This window comes from Bombus impatiens, unplaced genomic scaffold (genome assembly GCF_000188095.3).
Source record: "Bombus impatiens unplaced genomic scaffold, BIMP_2.2 scf_0203, whole genome shotgun sequence".
Classification (NCBI taxonomy): domain Eukaryota; kingdom Metazoa; phylum Arthropoda; class Insecta; order Hymenoptera; family Apidae; genus Bombus; species Bombus impatiens.
The window spans coordinates 1,453,477-1,473,152 of NT_176622.1; the positions used below are offsets into that span (position 1 = coordinate 1,453,477).

The 19,676-nt window shown below is 29.7% G+C and overlaps 3 protein-coding genes across 10 annotated transcripts in view; 1 reads left to right on the forward strand and 2 right to left on the reverse strand.

Annotated features, from left to right (window-relative positions):
• LOC100745129 (multidrug resistance-associated protein 4) overlaps positions 1 to 7,747 on the reverse strand; it is a 16,704-nt gene extending 8,957 nt beyond the window's left edge. The window contains exons 1-2 of one of the 2 annotated variants that reach the window (XM_012383019.3): positions 7,485 to 7,747; positions 2,335 to 2,883 (exon numbers count right to left, since the gene is read on the reverse strand). In XM_012383019.3, coding sequence (XP_012238442.1) covers positions 2,335 to 2,408 — 74 coding nt within the window. In that variant the 5' untranslated portion in view covers positions 2,409 to 2,883; positions 7,485 to 7,747. Of the gene's footprint in view, positions 1 to 2,334; positions 2,884 to 7,484 lie in introns of those variants that run through there. The other variant, XM_033319666.1, reaches the window with a different exon arrangement.
• LOC100745455 (glycine-rich protein DOT1) lies at positions 6,391 to 19,643 on the forward strand. Of its 7 annotated transcripts, XM_024366232.2 has the most exons (11): positions 6,391 to 6,870; positions 7,155 to 7,312; positions 13,063 to 13,172; positions 13,761 to 13,904; positions 13,983 to 14,195; positions 14,273 to 14,467; positions 14,549 to 14,729; positions 14,806 to 14,920; positions 15,081 to 15,212; positions 15,841 to 15,882; positions 16,458 to 17,602. In XM_024366232.2, exons 3-11 carry the CDS (start codon positions 13,075 to 13,077, stop codon positions 16,502 to 16,504), a joined length of 1,167 nt encoding a protein of 388 aa, XP_024222000.1. In that variant the 5' UTR covers positions 6,391 to 6,870; positions 7,155 to 7,312; positions 13,063 to 13,074; the 3' UTR covers positions 16,505 to 17,602. The 7 variants fall into 7 exon arrangements, with proteins under 7 accessions (XP_024222000.1, XP_024222002.1, XP_012238445.1 ...); XM_024366234.2 differs by lacking the exons at positions 6,391 to 6,870; positions 7,155 to 7,312; positions 16,458 to 17,602 and adding exons at positions 12,703 to 12,849; positions 19,516 to 19,643; XM_012383022.3 differs by lacking the exons at positions 6,391 to 6,870; positions 7,155 to 7,312 and adding an exon at positions 12,703 to 12,849.
• Positions 8,211 to 12,172, reverse strand: LOC100745573 (serine/threonine-protein kinase polo). The gene is made up of 7 exons (XM_003487812.4): positions 11,883 to 12,172; positions 11,247 to 11,471; positions 10,934 to 11,151; positions 10,562 to 10,857; positions 10,173 to 10,469; positions 9,498 to 9,898; positions 8,211 to 9,403 (listed from the first exon to the last, which is right to left on the reverse strand). The coding sequence occupies exons 1-7, from the start codon at positions 11,973 to 11,975 to the stop codon at positions 9,206 to 9,208; spliced, it is 1,728 nt and encodes a 575-aa protein (XP_003487860.1). The 5' UTR covers positions 11,976 to 12,172; the 3' UTR covers positions 8,211 to 9,205.
• Positions 19,644 to 19,676: the final 33 nt, after the last annotated feature.

The following is a 19,676-nucleotide window of genomic DNA, read 5'->3' on the forward strand; positions in this document are numbered from 1 at the left end:
ATACTAAATTATATATTATATATCATATATATCAAATATATATAATATATATTAAATTATATATATTATATATTATATATTATATATTATATATTATATATTATATATATTAAATATAATATATATATATATATATTATAATACACGTTATAATATTTAGTAAATGTAACACATCCCTACTTAAGTTCCATTTTTTAAATTATAGTATTTGCGAAAATAGCAATTTGCATAAACACCCGTCGTCAAATAAGAATAGTCGAAGTGTTGTTTGAAATCTCGAAGATGAAATTAATTTTGCTACATTTTTTAGTCATTTTCGGCTCGATCATATTTTCTTATCGTTAAAGACTTATTGAGGTAGAGTTTGAGGAAAATATGAAAGATTAGTTAACAACGTACGTGACTTCTCGTTTTAATTTTAAGGTTACAATTTTGTTAAGAAATTAAAAGTATTTTAAAGAGACATAAAAATTTAAGGACCATAACAGGACTAAGTGTTGTCTTGACTCGCGACGATGGAAGTAAACGGAAAAGCAATTTTGCAAACGTAAAATCACGATGCGTGACGCGATTAGTGACAAACAACTGTGTATTTATTTTCCTTCCTGAAATATGCTTGAGCCATCTTGCGAAAGCTATTCAAACGATTGAACTCAAACACTAAATACTCATATTATTAAAAATTTTCTCTACTTGAATATTTCTCAATAAGGATACTTCGAATTTAAATTGAAATTTGAAAATTAATGTAGTATTAATTATTTCTTCTTCTACTATTTCAAGCTCGTATCGTTTAACACCTTGCCTTGTGATTTCTTTATCTGTCTAATCCTGTGTCGGATAACACAATTGGAATATTCTATATTACATATACAATTTATATTTAATCAATTGAATAAATGGTTTAAATTGAATTTTCTTATTAGAAATTCAATTTATTTTTACTAAAATGGAATGAGGGCAAGAGGTGGAAGGTCTTTCCTTTTCAGAAATATTATTTTCGAACGGTATATGAAACGGTTGTACATTTTTATCAGATATTCGAAATACGTTAAGAGTTCATCGCTCCAGCCTACTTTTGGATTGCGGAACGAGTATAGGGCAAAAAAATATTGCTTGTCTCAATGAGTATAGTTCAGGCCAAGATAAAGCGAACTTCCGATGTTGTAAATTTAACCTATCAAGAATTGGTATTGCTAGCATATTGGCGATCACTGATTATTTTACATGGTATTAACTGATAACTCTTTGGCTCCAGGCTCACTTACAATTTTATTTGATATTTTAAACTTCTACGTATTAAAAAATGACTGCATATGACTTCATCTACAAGTAGAAAAATTGCAAATATTAATTATTATTGCAGTAAAATAAAAAAGAGGAAAAAGCAAAAATGTAATAGATATATAAAGTATTATTTCAACATTCTGTAGAAAATACATTGATTCCTCATTCAAAGTTTCTTCTTACGGCCCTAACCAAGATTTCAGGCACTGTGTATATTCTTATTCTGTATTCTTCTATTTTTATCAATTAACAATCTACGTATAAAATATATATTAGGTTGCCCAATAGTTTCTTTCGCTTTATAAAAAAATAATAGATGCACAATATTTTTTGTTTTAGATTATTTTATTGAATTATGTATAGTCCATTTCAAAATGGATCCATTGATCCCAATGATCCATTTCATCTGTTATTTCCTTATAAAGCGAAAGGAACTTTTGGGACAACCTAATTTTTTAATAATAAATAACTGATATGTACATATGTACAGTGACTCAGTTACTTCTTGAATACTTAGCATAGAAAATTCTTATGTATACATTGTACATTTTGAAATTTCATCACTGTAATGAGGCATGACTGTCATTATTATATTGACTTAATGATTATATGACGGCAAATTTCACATCAATCTGAAAGTGTATATGAAAAACAACTGAAGTTACAAGATTAATTACTGCAAATATACATTTAGTAAAAAGAAGAATATACATAAGCATGTACAATTATCTTAAGCACGTGATAAACATTAAAAATGATATTTACTGAATATGGAGACATTAACATGACGGATAATTGATTGTTCAAGTACTTTAGTGATCACTGCGAAATTATGTATGAATTTATACTAAATATATTGTAATTTCTATATACATCTTCAGATTTATTTCAAATTTCACCAATATGGTTATGGTCGTCGGTCTTGTTACAGATAACATGTTCATAGAATGTTTCTACAAGCGATAGAATATTTTCATATGCCAATGTATATGTAATATATTTTTGTCATTAATTAACATCGCAAACTTATAATCGTACGAAACTTACCACCAAAACAACACCGACAGCAAGCTGGCCTTCACCCGCGGATTTGGTTTCGATTTTGAATTGCTCGAGTCCATCTTTCTTCGTATGCTGCATTAACTCGTCTTTCAAATCGATCCTTTGATCACTAATCGATAGCTATTCAACTGTTGACCGATTTTACGAGGAAGAAAACGAATCGCGAGCACTCGCATCGAAATCAAAGTCACACGATCAAAAATTGAAAAGATCTCCTCAGAATGACACGTTCTTATCATTCAAGTAGCTTATCTGTTTAAGGACCTTCTTAGAGGCTAGATTAATTGCTAACTGATTGAGCAATAATTTAAAAATTGACACAATACAGATACAATAAGATACGATAAAAACTCTCGAAGAATCTTAAAGATAATGATCAGTAAATTTACGATAATGTTGTGGAAATACTTGACCGATAAATCTTGTTAGCCAAATCCGATGTAGATATCCAGAACGATAGTTCTTATCGAAGTTCTCTTGATTTTGCGTGAAACTGTATCGTGGAGAAGAACAAGGCACGTCTGGATCGAACACCTGTATTTAAGACAGAAAGAGATCATGTATCTGGACGAATTCCTTACATGTATTCGTTTCGTCTCCTTATCTCGATACTTGCTTCGTCACTAATCAAACAGTGGCTGGAAGATTGTAACGATGTTTTTGACTTCTAAACGATGTGTTACACATCTGCATTTGATCTTACTATTCGATGACTGTATAAATATATACATACATCACCCCGACATATATATATATATATATATATATATATATGTGTGTTATTCAAAAGTTTTTCGATCAAAGGCAACAATACGAAATTGAATAATTTCTTATCTTGTACATGCTAAGTTCTACGAAGTTAAAATTAGAATATTTTTCAAATTAATCGTTTTCATACACAAGCATCTTAATATCTACTATTAATACATTGACCGATACACGGGTTGTTTGAACGTATCTGGAAATCATTTATAAGCCAGATATGAATTGTCCAATGGATTTATTAAAATATATACTAAGAGATCACTATTATATATGATCGATTGAAGATCATAATGTTGCAAGTCAAAATACTAAGAATAGGAACTCACGTTCGTGTATTTTAACTTTTAAATGTATCCCCTCTTTAATTTCATAATTGATAAAGTTATAATTTTGTTCTCTATCAGGATACGTTTTTATTACTTGAAAATAATATGATCAATTTTTTTATAATAATAAATGGAGAATACTATTTTATGGAAGCTAGCAGCGAGCTGACTTATAGCAATCCACTTATATTACGAATGAATATCAGATAATAAATTATAAATGAGTAAAACTAGGCAAATGTAATGAAATAGATCAATATAATGGAATCTCATAAATACTTCGTTCATATTTTGTTCATTGTGTTTATTAAATACATCTATTATTACAGTGTGTACATTACAAATATATTATTACCAGAATTAGTTTAATAAAAATAATCATTATCTAAGATACAAGGTCGTTTGGGTAATGAAGCAAGTGCAATTAAAATGTAAAAATCAATAAATTCGACTTAGAACTCGAAGAAAATGTGATTCGATACATTTATATTCTCCTGTTACTAATGTACATAACCTAACGGATTATCAGATTACCAAAAACGTTAAGTTATGCATGTATATATATAAACCAGTTATTCGTCGTTCTGATTGTATCATATATGCAGCAATTATTTGATAATCAAAAATACATTAATGTACCACTTCACTTGCAACTCATTGTTTTTATTTGAGTCACATTATAGAATTTTACCGAACCCATATTGCAATTATAGATTACGCTACGATTTGGCGAAATTTTGAAATATTATAAATATTAATATTACACATATTAATTATAAAGTATTAAAGGTAAATCAAAGTATTTTATATCACTATGATATAAATACTATCTTCTTCGAATTATGAAAATTCTTTTTATATTTTTGATTTCTGTAACGTACTTTTGTAATATATGTATTTTAATAAATTTTTGTATTTCAATAACTCAGAATAATAACTCACTTGATATAACTTAATACAATAAACGTAATAACTTAATAAATTAATATACTTATGTATTTACTGCACCTAATGCATTATTATTTTCTAAATATATAATGTATTTAATACGTTATTAATGCATCACCTTGGACTTGTCTCTACTCATAAAATACTATAGAATTGAATCTTATAAACGCGTTGCGATCTAATTAAAATTCATTAATCGTGTTAAAGCGATGTGCTAAATTCTAATGAGTTGGGTAATGTGTTGTAACTTGCTGACGCGTTTTTAATTTCACCAGCGTAGTGTAGCTGTTCATGTAGTATAATATTGTCCAATCGAAGAGATAGAAATTAATGTAAGTATAATACATTATGTAGATATGAATATGTACATGGGAAGATAATGAGCTAACATTGTCAATATTGTTTCAATAACATAAAACACGAAGTACAGGAAATAAAAGATACTTATAATTATTTAGAAATTTGTAAAAATTCTTTTTTCAAATAAGTGTTTGTTATTTAACTAATTGTATGACTATTGGCATCGATACATATCATACATGTATGTAGTTAAACATAATGACAAGAATGATGTCAGTCATCTTTGTCATTCATGACTCAATATCTAATTCAGTGTATGTAGTTGAAAATATTTGTGTAGTTGAACTAGATCTCGGCTAAATTTATTTGAAATAATAATAGTTTCTAAATAAATATTTCAATAATATCAATGCTAAATGTCTTCTAATTGATGTTATGTGAATAATTCTAATTTCAACCATCATTTAAAGTTTGAGATCAGAAAATCCTCGTGTACTTATGACTAAATTGTTGATGTTTATGCATTTATAAGGAATTTAAACGTGCAAAAATCTAGAGAATACATATAATATTAAAAAATATACAAAATTAGTTGTTATAATATTTTGATATATTATAGATAGAACAATGAAACAATTGTCTATCTAGATTCCATATTTTGTATTATATTTGTAAAAATATGAATTTACATAAATATCCGCACTCTACTTATAACAGATGTACGAAAATACAAAAAAGGTGATTTCTAAAATGCTAATTTTATTTATTTTGTGTATCCATATTTACAAGGTAAAGTACATATTAAATATAAATTCGTCTCTCTGGTTCAGGATACGCAAGGTTACCACGCGAATAGAGTGTATTCGTCATGGTTATTCAGCAGAAAATTTGATATGTCTACTGTTTAATCTTTAGGGATTCCTACTTATATAATTTTACATAATCTATCCAAAATAGGAAATATTTCCAAAATAGGAATAAATAAAAAAAAGAAAATTACATATACATATTACGTTATTGAAAAAAAGTAATATTTCTATAGTACATATGTACATTATTTTCTTTTAAAGCCGTCTTCCAAGAAATGCAATAAGTCAGCAATAATTTGACAGAATAACTATACCAAGAGATTTATTGTATTCTTATCAGTTCCATAAACTTTCTGAGATTTTACGTGTTATCAGTGCAGAATACGATTTTACAATTTCGTAATGGTTTATGATATGCAATACTAATTTTTAAAAACCCTAGAAATTATTATTCGTGTCAAATTAAAACATAGAAAATCTTGTTTCGTAATTGTTGCGTTTAGAACAAGGAGAAAAAGACAGATGACGCTCCGTCAGCAAAGTTAAGGCTGCAATTCTCAATTCTACGTTATATATGCGGATGTGTACACAACGTGTCGTAAAACAACTTAGGACGAAGGTAAACGGAGCATTATACCCCATTATCTTAAAGATTTTGGCTAATTTATGCAATCAAATTTATGCAGAATGAGAAGCCATGAGTTGAATGTGAAATGATAGTTAAATTATAACCGCAAGATATCAAATAAATGATTAATTATTTTTGGAACTTCTAAATAACAATCTTAATGTCATAATATTGTTTCCATGTATATTTCTATACAAATATATTTCCAAACTTAAAAAAAGAAGTGTTTTTAACAAACAGTGACAATGATATCACAAAAATATAAATTAATTAATGATTGTTGAAATGAAACACGAAGGTTCATCGAGAACAATTGAAAGGCGTTATGCAACAAAAAGTCAACTCGACAAGTTGTTAGGACGAAACAACACCACGAAAATGCATAAAAAGAATTACGATACGAAATAACTTTCAATAAATATTTCAGCGAATGTTTTCACAAAGATGATAATTTTTCCAGCCGTTGTCGTCGTCTAAAAATAATCATTTCTCGTATTATTATTGTTATTAATCGTAAGCGACGGATGATGCCTTCTAGTTGTATAACGTAGTCAGGCTAATGGTCGCATTAAATGATGGCAAGCAAAATTGTTATCGAGACAGAGAGAAGCTGAGAAAGGGTCAATTGTGTACGGCACGTGATGCGTAATGTTCAGCCTGATATATCACTATTCCTTTCAATTTGATTTAATACGTATAAGAACTACTACATATATAGCCAATCAACAACTCGTCAACATTGTAGGTTTGTAAAAGACAAGTCAAATTTTCCGGTTTCTTAGAAGTCATATAATTCTATCGTCTAGAGTACGGATTCTTACGCATGTGTAAGAAATCTAAAAGAGCAAAATTGCACAGGATGCATATAATATACAATATATAAAATATCCTAAGTAGAATATATATTATAATAGATGAAGGACATGTCTGTTTAAATTCCATTTCTTTAGTTCTGTTTATAAAAATATAAAATTGTTAAAAACCCACAATCTACTTATGACGTTATATAAATTAACGTTATATTTCTAGGACGCATGCTCGTTAAAGAATTTCACGGAAAACACGTGGTTTTCATTACACGCCAACTTGTCTTTTAGTTACCGATATCTAATGAGTGTAACTCATTCCAAGATTATTTTTTCAAAAGACGTCAATTCTGTTAAACGAAGATATTTTCAGCTTAAGGGGTAAGAATGCCTTTACTTTGTACGTAGTAGCCTTGATGTTAACATGGCAGCATTTCGTTCATACGATGTATACAATAGTTATGATTCAAAGAGGTATTTCGATCGAAAATAGTCGAATGAAATATATGTATACGAAATACGTCCAATAAGTGCTTTTACTCAATTTCTGTACCTGTACCGTTTGTCTTCTACCCAACGAGGAAACGTTACCGATGTGTGTCACATTCTACAAATTGGATCGAGTTACGAACTTGAACGAACCAAAACAACATACGCGTGGTTAGCGCAAAGCCTGCGCCACTACTGAATACAATTCTTGCTTGACTTTCCTTTGCTTGCCTTTACCTCTTCGTTCTGTGACGTATACGCAACACACTACTGCATTTAGCTGTCATTTGTCAATATAATAGGCTTGTGTACATTTCCTTGATAATAGCGTGTACCATTCTCCTTGTTATTTTCCATTATTTTTGTACTTTGATTAGAATGTATGACATAATTATACTTCTATGTGGATTGGAAATTGTTTAACTAAAAAATATCCTTTCTATTATGTAATATTTTCCCTTAAAATAGATGGTAGATTTTAAGTATTTCAACCTCATTTTGATTTTATCCAGAAATTTACTTTTTTATATTTTTTATTTAAATATTAATATATATATTATGGAACCTGAAAGATTTCAATTTTTATTTTCATTACAATTTTTAATTGAAAATTTGCAATAGAGATAAATCTACACAGTTGTAATAAAAATTATAAAAGGTGTGTGTATGTACATATGTACTTACATGTGTAAGGATATTATCTAGCCTAACCTAATTCAGACCTGTTTTAATTTTAATTGACGGCTGCGAAATTTGAAATTCGACAAGTTTAAGAATGGAAACACTTTATTTTATTTTCAAAACGATGTCATAAGCTACTTACAAAAATAATACTATCGATATAATTTATTATTTAATACAATAAATGCTTATATGATATGTATTGGGTATAGTGCCATGAGATGTTTGTATGCATGTATGTACATTTGTATATATTCGTTCCTTTCTTATTTCCATATATCTTGTTAAAGTAATATTTAGAATATGAATTTAAGTCTTATATAAATATTGTTATTCGTTCTGACATTCTATTTTACATTTCATTTTACAATTCCTTAAGTGCCGCACCCAAATTTTACAATTAAAAAATAATTTGTACGTTGCTCTTGCAAAATCAAGAGAATCAGAAATTTCAATATGTTTTCAATGGTGTGCAAGACACGCAGACACACTCTATACACACATCAGTAGACCTAACTTTGGTCTGATGAAAATGGGGTGAAAAAGACTTGTTGTTGGAATATATACGACTTGAAATATCACTGAAGATTAGGCCATTCATTTTTCCTTCCACATTATATAAATAGACAAATGTTAAATTGCACTACTCCATCAAAACAATATTGACCAGCTAATGTTTTATTATTCTTGGTACGTATATGGAGTAACGAATATCGTGGCAAAATACTTAAATTTAAATGTTTGTTCATTCATAAAATTGTCAAAATACAAATTATTACAAAAAGGACTATAACCATAATTTAATTGTCCACATTAATATAAAAATTACGAAGGCTTACTTTAGCTATAAGAAAAAATCCCCTAATAGATAAGTTGTTTGCATGATCTGTATATGTTTTGTTTGGATGTTATAATATAAACACCTAGCAAAATTTCAATATATTTCTATAAAATAAAATAAAAATAAAATAACTAATTAGTCGTATTTGTTAATCGCTAAATATGAAGACATTATCTTTACTAAAAAAGAAGGACATAGTAGTTCTAAAATATACTGTGTATCAGAATTGTTCATTCCCTAAATCGATTGGCTTCAAGCTATGATTATCGAGTTTGAGGATTCGATAACATTAATAGAAGCTTTTCATAGGCGTACGCTAAATTTTTAGCCAAACCTTTACAACATCCGTTTTCTTGTATAGTTTGGAATCTGTAAGTTTTGAAATTTTTCTCTGTGTCTATATACGTAACAGCTGCCATTAATGGACACATAATAATTTTTGTATGGTCTAGGAAATTTATCTGAAAGTGAAATGTTATAAATTAAATATTTTGTATTACATTCGAAAATTCGAAACTTAAACAGAGATATGACTTAAAATGTTTAGTTACTTACCTGTACTGTTCCATTAGTCAATTGCATAACTACAGCACTCTGTGTCCTAAACCACTGATGCATATAAGGTATCCTAGACATCGCATCGCATGGTTTCACAGCAACAGAGCTTCCAGCTTTCATCAAATGTTCTTTCATGTACTTTAAGAAGAAGTTCATTAGTCTCATTTTCTTATCTAATTCAGAGGGATATTCTCTGACTGTGTAATACAATTCATCTCCTTCGCGATTTATATAGTGGATATTGAAACAATTAGCCAGCATTATTAAACGAGTCCCATCGTTGAACATTACACCCACACCATCATCAGAAAGTTGGTATCCGAATCCATATTTATCCGAGTAATCAACCCATTTGCTTATCCAAAGTACAGGTTGCGCAGCAGGGTCAGTCATTTCATCTATAGAGTTAAACATGTATATATACAGAACGAATTACATAAAATATATTTGTCAATTATTAGACCAATTATTTTATACAATATTTTCATTATTTAAATAAATGTTAATTTTAATGTATAGGAAAATGAAAGGGAGATGTGATTCGTGCCTGAGATTTCCATAAATATCTGATAGGGTCTTGAATATTCTGCATCAGGAAATAATTTCTGTCAGTATAAACGATAATTTCCATGCAAAACGTGATAATAATATTTAATCCCTGGATGATTGTACCTGTTGACGAAGTTGTCTCTCTACATGGTTTAGACTTTAATACAGCACTCAACTGCTCTCTCAATGTCTGAAGCATCTTTTTAATATCAAGATTCAGTTTTTGGACTTCGTTTATTGCATCCGCAGGCTTCGTTTTACGCGCCGGACTGTTAGGTACACGGAATACGAAGTCTTGTCCCTCTCCTCCTACATTAGTATTCATTTCAGATAATGGCTTACGTTGATTATGCATTTCCAGCAGGTCTAAGCGTGGTGCCATTGTTAAACATGACAGTGGTAAACTATGTGGCATAAAACCTATAATAATATTGAATAGATTATCAGTGAAAAATATTTCATACATATAATGACAATGATTTATAATTTTGACAAAACTTGATGTTACTTACCAGAAGAAAAAAATGGATCTTTAATTAGTTTTGTTATGGAAGGGCGTTTGGATGGATTTCCTTGTAACATATTAGAGATCATGCTCATCGCAACTGTACCAATATAATTAGGAATTTTGTATTGGACTTGTTTTATTCTAGCGTAGGTTTCCCTTAAACTCGATGTTTCAAATGGAGGTTTCCCCACAAGTAAAGTGTACATAATGCATCCAATGCTCCATATGTCAACTTCATAAGAATGTCCAACTTTAGTTAAAATTTCTGGTGCTATATAATTAGGTGTTCCACACAGTGTTCTATTAATGAAATCAAAGTTAATTTTTCTATTACATTAAATGTTAAGATATATACTAAAATAAACAAAACAGTTACTTTTTACGTTCTCCTTCATGTTCTAGTCTGGTAGCCAAACCAAAATCACCGATCTTAACCTGCAGATCATCGCTTAAAAACAAGTTACCTAATTTTAGATCTCTGTGAATTATTTTATTTTGGTGCAAGTAATTTACACCATCTAAAATTTGCTTCATATAATATCTCGTTTCACATTCTGTTAGTGCTTTTCTACGTTTATGTAATTCCATCATTGACTAAAAAGTACAATTGTCATTTCATTTTGAAAAAAGTCTAATAAATAGATTATTTATATATTTGTCCTTATATTTATCTTATATAGAATATTTACCCTTTTTCTGCACAGCTCCAAAATTATATATACATTCTGTGGATCGTCAAAAAAACCATAAAAGCCAACAATATTTTTATGGTTCAAAGTTTGATGAATTGAAATCTCTTGCGTCATTTTTTCTCTATGATTGCTCTTTGTGATTTGTGATTTTGGCACAATTTTCCCAGCAAATACACGATGCGACTTTGATTCTCTGATTTCGTAACATTTTGCAAAACCACCCTACAATAAAAAAATGAATAAAATATAGAAAAATACTAAGTAAAAGGACTAAAATTGTAAAGCATAAAGGACATACAAAAATGTATGATACAGTAACTTATTATGTTACACAATTTTATATAATACAGCAAATTTAAACCAAAATCATCCAAAAATTTGTTTTATACAGTTAATAAAATTAATGTTAATATATAATAAAATAAGAATAATAAAATTGTTGGTTAATTATACTACATATTTTACCAAGAATTTCACAAAACTTGTGGAAGAAAGTAACACATACTAACAGTTAGCACATACTGAACGAAAAATTGTCTGATTAGAAAAATCCCAAAGTTAAAAATGTTTAATTATTATGAAATTTCCAAGACAAAAAAATAGAAAGATTTACTGTAGGAAGATATTACTAACTTTTCCAAAAAATCGTCCCTTGATATAACTTTTTCCCGAGTTTACGTCGTATATCACGTCAGGAATAACGCATTCTTTCTCATCTTTTGACATTTTGTACTATCTTTTTCGCTGGATCGTGCAGTATATTACAAGAAACGTCGTGTTCTGATTAATAATGCTCACGTTAGTTGTACGTTCCACTAAAAAAATATACTCAGCGCTAACTTCCTTCTCAAATACAAATTTTCCTGTTTTTGTCATGCGGAAGACAAGCAACGGATTTCAATATTTAAATCTCAATACTTTAACCAATCCCGCGTTTCCTGAGCACATGACCAACTGTACATGTGTACTTGTTACTATACCTATAGTAACGTTAAATTATGTTTCTATAAAATTGATTGCTGTTCATTTTTCTTTAACAAAAATATCTAATACTCTACTTAATTTTAAGATTTTCTTTCGAATAATTAAACATATTTTAAATATGGATTAATTATCATAAATAATAAATTAATTAATATAAAAATTAAATAACAAATTTGTTATTAATTTTAAAAAGCACATTGAAAAGTTATTGAATATAAAACAACATAATATATAACAACATAAATAGAATATGACATTTAAAATGTTCAATAATTACGTATAATAATCTTGAAATTTTACATTTACTATTCTAAAAAAGAGAAAATTAATGACAAAAATTTTAAATAAAGATTATAAGAATAAAAATTTATATTTATGTCAAATTGAATTAAATTCAAGTTAAATTAAATATTTTCTTCAGTGAAATTCTTAACATAAGATTCTACATAAGAACGCATCGTAATGAAAAGGATATCCGGTAATGACAGTACAATAGTTTTGCAGTGGGGTGGTCGATGCTTCTTTTTCCGGCAACCGGCATCCATTTTCGTTATTGGCTTGTCTAAGGTTGGCGCGTTTAGCATCTATGAACGGATTCTTTAACGATAAGTGAAATGTAAGTATATTTTTAGTAGAAATGTAACGTGCATTTTATTCGAATTTTTTTTACAATTTATTTACCACTTTCTATATATTAGAGAAATCGTTGTGATTGAAAAAAACCTCGTGACTCATATTGAAAATATTGAGTAGCGTCTATGGTGTAATCAATGAAGACTGTCGCTTATGGAGAAATTTTACTGAATTTTACTCAATTACTCAATTTTAGATATACTGTTAAATGGAAGGTGCGCCAACCAGTAGAGGTGGATTTCGTGGAGGACGTGGTGGACCAGGCGGCCCTATGAGAGGACGCGGAGGTTTTGGAGACAGGGGAAGGTACGTGTGTATATATTTGCTATCAATTTTACCTATATGAAATGTATATAACCTGTGAATGAACCTCTCACTATCTAATTTCTAAATTTTTCCTCCAAATTTCTCAATTTCAACGTTAATATTACAAAATAATGTTTCAGTATTATATTCTCCTTATATTTCCTAATTTATGGAATTGATCAGTGTGGCTTCCATAAGGCTCAAATATTGTAATACATGAAACTATTTAAAAACATATTATAGGAAACTTCTATGGATATATTATATCTCTGATGGGCAATTAAAAGGGTATAAGTCAAATGTTAAACAAAACAGATACTCTTGCTGTCTTTTGCTTGTGATTCTAATAATACAAGTCAATGTCCCTTTTTTCTTACATTTTTACCTAAGGTTCTAATAGTATATGCAAAATTTAACATTTGATGTTGCATTGTATCTGAAATATTAGAAGTGTTACTCTGCAGAACTAATGTTTCTGACTTATATTCTTTTGCTTTTATCAGAGACATATAACATGATGTATTTATATTTTTTAATTTACTTTTTAAATAAATTGTAACATTCTATTATGTTTTTGATGTTCAATAGGGGTGGCCCTCCTAGAGGAGGTGGTATGATGAGAGGTGGCCGAGCTAGTGGACCTGGAGGTGGAATGAGAGGTGGACCACCTGGAATGAGAGGCAGAGGTGGTCCTCCTGGAAGAGGTGGCCGCGGTGGACATTTTCCTCCTGGGTATTTATATATGAAGTTATTTTTCATTTAATTACCTTATTGTATTTTTTTTTAAATGTATTTGTACTGTTATATCAGAGGTCCACCAGAACCAGGAATGTCTAGTGGTCCAGGAGGTGGTGGACCACCACCACCAGGAATGGGAGGACCACCGCGTGGTGGCAGTAGGGGAGGTGGAAGCAGTGGTTTCCGAGGTAGAGGAAGAGGTGATTTTGGTAGAGGTGACAATCGTGGTGGTAGTAGTAATTTCCGTGGACGGGGAATGGATAGAGGCAGCAGAGGAGGATCTAGGTAAAATATTTAATTTATTTTGAATTTAAAGTTATATGTACAAAAAACCATATAATTCAACTTTTATATATTTTCAGGGGAGGATCTGGTAGAGGTGGTCCAGGTGGTAGAGGTTTTGGAGATCGTGGGAGTAGAGGAGGTAGTGGACGAGGTGGCGGTGGCCCATCGAAAAGAGGAGGTGGACCACCAGGTTCAAGCGGACCTTCAAAAAGGCCGAGATTTGATCAGCCATCTTCACAATCTGCGAATGGTTATGCAACTCAACCACCGAGGTAATTATTATTTTTAATTAGCTCAGAAAATGTTGTTCGAGTAAAAGTGTACGATTTTATTATTTTTTTATCGAAATATTGTTGGGACAGTCAAGGTGGATATGGAGGAGGTGCCAGTAATGCTTATGGTGGAGGACAGCAGCAACCACAACAGCAACAGGCGGTAGGATACGGTGGTGGTTACGGATCGCAAAATTATCCTCAATCTTCATATCAAAGTTACGAGAGTTATCAGCAACCGCCAGATTATGGTCAAACAGCTGTAAGCTAACTCATATTATACATTCAAAATTAAGAGGAGTGGGGAATTTCTAAATAATGTATATAATTTTCTTCAGGGATATCCACCTTCAGCAGCTACTGATAGTAGGTACGGTGGAGCCCCTACTGTACCAGCTACAGGAGCTTTCAGTGCTGGTGATCCTTATAGCTATGGCAAAGCACCACCATCAGGTTAGTATATATGATAGTATGATATGAATTGTTTTATAGCTTAAATATTTTCATTAAAGTTGAAGAACAGAACAACTAAAAGTCTGTTACGCAAATGAGATAGAGGGCAATATTCCTGTTAACGTGATGGTGTAATTAATGTAATATACTGCGTGCACAGCCAATTACCAGCAGGAGGCAGTGGCAGCAGGGGGTGGGGGTGCAGGTTATGCCACTGTTAACCCTTACGATGACCGAACTTCTAATGCCACTTCTATGAGCAACAGGGGTGGTTACTCGACGCAACTTTATGGTTAGTTTTTTCCGTTGGACACCACATTTTACAACACGTATTTATCTTCTCCTCTGTTTCATCTGAAGAAAAGAGAACGAACGAAGGGGGGGAAATCAGTAATTGATAATGCCTTGTCCTTATAGTTTTTAATTATTAGCACTTGTTATGCTCAAATATCAATCGATTCAGACGAGAAACGTTTAATTATAAAGAAACTGAAATTTCTCTTTTTGTTTTAATTTTCTTTTTTTTTCTTTTTTCCTTTTTTTGTTACATAAGAATAGATTTGGTTTCACTTTTTTCCTTAAACTTGTTGTTTGAAATCAAGAGTTGCGTTTCATAACTACTCCTATTAAAAAGAAAGTGAGAATAGAAATTGGTAAGGTGAAGAAAAATGTGGATATTATGAATATTTTCATCTGGATACCAGCACTCCAACACTGCCTCCTGCTATTCTTCATTCCAGAATGATACTGTACCTGAACAAAAAGATCTTAATAATTTACGAAATTCCTTTTGACGTAGGTAAATAGTTGAACCTTTAAATTTAATGAGTTACAGATTTTTCTCGTCTGAGTCACATCTACATTACTCAAAGCAGTATCGTTAATCAGCAATTTGTAATTCATATTTATTATACTTGCAGATTACTCGAGTCAAGATGGTGTATACGGAAAACAAGATTATGGTAAGTACAATATACAATTCAGACGAGCTTTTTAATTTCTGAAAGGCAATGTTTAATAAAGTACAAAATACTTAGAACCGAGTTTAAACATACCGTTAAGAAAACGATCATATTTGTTAAATAAACCGAATACTTGAAAGACACTGAAAACGAAGTTCCATTGTGAATTTTTCAATTCATATAAATAAATTTAAAATGGATTAATATTAATTTGAGGAAGTAAAAGATTATAGGGCAGGATTGTTTTTTATACATTTCTAGAAACAGATACGAATATAATGATAAATCATAATTTCGGTAATAAATAATAACTATCAAACGAAGTGGCAAGTGCAGATACTGCGTGATTTGTTTTTTGTACAATTTAAAACAGAGTTAACATAATGAATAGTAGTGATAAAAAAAAGTGAAAGATGCCCCCGACGAAAGTAGGCGTATAATATATGCATATTCCTCAATTTTATATGACGATTAATGTTGTATATAATATAAAATTAAGTACAGAATCAGATTTAAAAAAACAAAACTGTATACTTAAAAAGATGATTGAACGGAGGAGCTATGGTTGTTTACAGGTGGCAGTGCTGGTTACCAAAACGCCCAGTCTCAGCGACGTTATTAAATTACACATGCAACTATTTAATTTTACACATTTAGATATTATTTCTTTTCCAAATTTAAAAAAACAAAGAAATCGTTCCTAGCGCGTGAAAAAGTTGGACAAATATCATTTGTCATGAACTGTTCTGTAATTAATAATTCGTCGAGAAGAGACTTTTACATTGAAATGAAAAGAGTAAAACGATAGAAAAGGATTTAAATGAATGTGATTTTCTATCTTTGTCGCGCGCATGGGAAGCTCATTAAATTGCGCATTAAGTGCAAACGATTGTTTAATTACAATTTAAAAAAGGAAGTATAAGTAACATGAGCGTTTTATACTTGACTTAATAGTATAGCATTCTACTTTTGTCATACTTGGCTAACAATATTGCTTTAGGATTAAGTTTAGTTGATGTACAGTTCATTTTTCTTTTTCTTTATCTTAAAAATCAACCTGCGATTCTAAAATATAAAATTGTAATTATTAAGGATAAAAATATTTACCTTATTTGTAAAGTCATTAATTGGTTGATCATTGTGAACACAGAAACACATAAAGCTCAATAACATTAACAGAATATTAGGTGTAGACAAATGAATATCTTATCATTCTGCGTGAAGAAAAAAGAAAGAAAACAATTGTATATTATGGTGTATTTTGTTTTACATTTAACTATGAAGTGATGAAAAAGAATCTTGTATCAAAATATACCGCCCCTGTTTTATGCGTTTAATAATGTGAATTTTTCATTCTGACAATATTTCTACAGGTAACAAATTTATAATATAATGAATCAGTCTTACTGCTGCGACATTTCATTTCGTATATACACATATACCTACATATATTTTTAATTTATGGAGCTCAATTTTTGTGTGAATTATGTGTAAAATGCTCTGCTTAGAGGTGACAAAAAAATTTTTTTATTTTTGAAATATCAAATGAAAAATGTTAGAAAATTTAACTATAATTTTAGGAGTTTGTTTTAATAGTTATATAAGTAGTAATTGTATATTGAAATGTCACACCGGCAGAGACAATCAAAACGACATATTAATAATTAAAAGAAAAAAGATAAATATTTATATGGAATCAAGAAACAATGTATCTATTCAAGGCTCGATGTATATGAGTACGAAACATTTGTCCCAACCAATTGTGTATATTAAAATATAGAGTAATTACATAGGGCAGGTGATGTGGTTTTATATTCTGTTTATTATTATAAATTGCAATGAAATTGTCTAAACTATGTTAAAAGTTATCATCGCATGTCACTGGTATAGTGATAGTGAATCAATTTAATATTGTAAGAACTAGAGTAATAACAACCAAAATGAAAAGAAACTTTGAAACAAAGAACCATAAAAAATAATCAGTAATATTTTTCACGTTTATTATTTCCTCACCTTTAATATGAAAGACTATATGGACTGAATTACAAAGAACATTTACCAATGAAAAGAGGGAAACCAGCAACTGCCTTAGAAAACCACATATACATTAAAAATAGTAGTTCAACTGAAAAGAATACAGTGTATTCTTATAACATAACGTAGGTATGAATCTTTTGTTAAAATCAATAATCTTTTGAAAAGCAAATTTTTTGTACATAAAAAAACTGAATGGAATTATTATTCTTTTTTATTTTATTGTATATAGTTTATTCAAAGGATATTTTATATTCAAAATGAAGTATATTATCAATATATATATATATATCTATATATAATAACAGTATTAATGGACAGTTCTAGACATATAACAAAAAAATTGACAAAAACTGAGTTTATTTCACAGGCGTAACAACAACCTGAGATACTTAGGGAACAGAATGAAAGAAAGAGAGAGTACCTTCCCTCTGTTACCAGCAAGGAGAATACCAATTCAAATAGCAATACGATATTATATGAATAAATGACGACTGATATGATAAATGTTATTAATGTCCGATGGCATCAGGTATCACATAAACGAAACTTAGAAAGTATTGTTTTTTCTGTTAGAGTATATCATATAGTATCTTTCATTAATTAGAATGTCTTTGTTTGATTTTTCTAAGCGATTGACCTGTAATAAATAGCGTTTGATCTTCTTTGTGGTGCACCTCATTTTTTTCATTCAAAATATTGTTGCAATTCTTTTTCAATGTAAATAGTCAGCATCACTTCAATCTATTGTTTTCCAAGTTACCACACGTAAAGACTTAGTTGCATCTTGTACATAATATATATATGATATAGAGAAAGAGAACGAAAAATGTTTGAACGAAAAAAAAAAGAAAAACGCAAATAGTATATAGAAATAAACAAACAAACAAAAACTATCAATGGAAAAGCAAGCAACAAGAGTATCGAATTAAATTTATGCTAACATGTATTACGATCGTATATATTAAAAGACAAATGCTCGAGTAAACCTCAACTCAAATTCAGGTGAGTAAAATAAATCTATCCGTTTTTTATAAAAAAAAAGCCAGTCTACAAATTTATTACAAAGCAAATGTTAGCAAGGATAATAATAATAATTAGATCTGCATTTATCGAGTGTAAAGTGGAACTTCAAAATACGTAAGGTAATTTCATACATACTGCCCTTAAAAAATAAAGAAGATATAATTTAGATAATCAATATGATACACATACATCAAAAATTCTTATTTCATGAACGTCGAACCGCTTTATACGTACGATACCTGCAGCATATTTTTTAATCACGATAATGACGATAAGGTAACAATCGAAAGGTACGAATTGAAAATTCTTTTAAAGAATACATTACTTCACAAGAACCAAGTATGATTTATTGTGACGTTAACATAAAATGAAAATGAAAAAGCAGGGAAGGAATGTACCGAATATTTATGAAAAAGGAGTCTCAGAACATATGTTTCTATGATTTAAATTGATAATGAAATAATAACAATTCGAATACTAAATATAAATGCGTTAATAATAGGTATATTTGTAAGATTGCAATACTTCTGTGTTATCTACCACTTTCTAATTTTTTATTATTAATTTCTTTAGGTTGATAACGACTATGCTGTCACAGATGGTCGTACTACCAATTCAATGAGCCAAGCAACATCTGCCACATGACTGGCATCAACGTCCAAGAAGACTCCAGTGCTTTTTTGTATTTTACATTGGCGAGTATTGTAAGATGGCACGGACGAAATATCGTACTT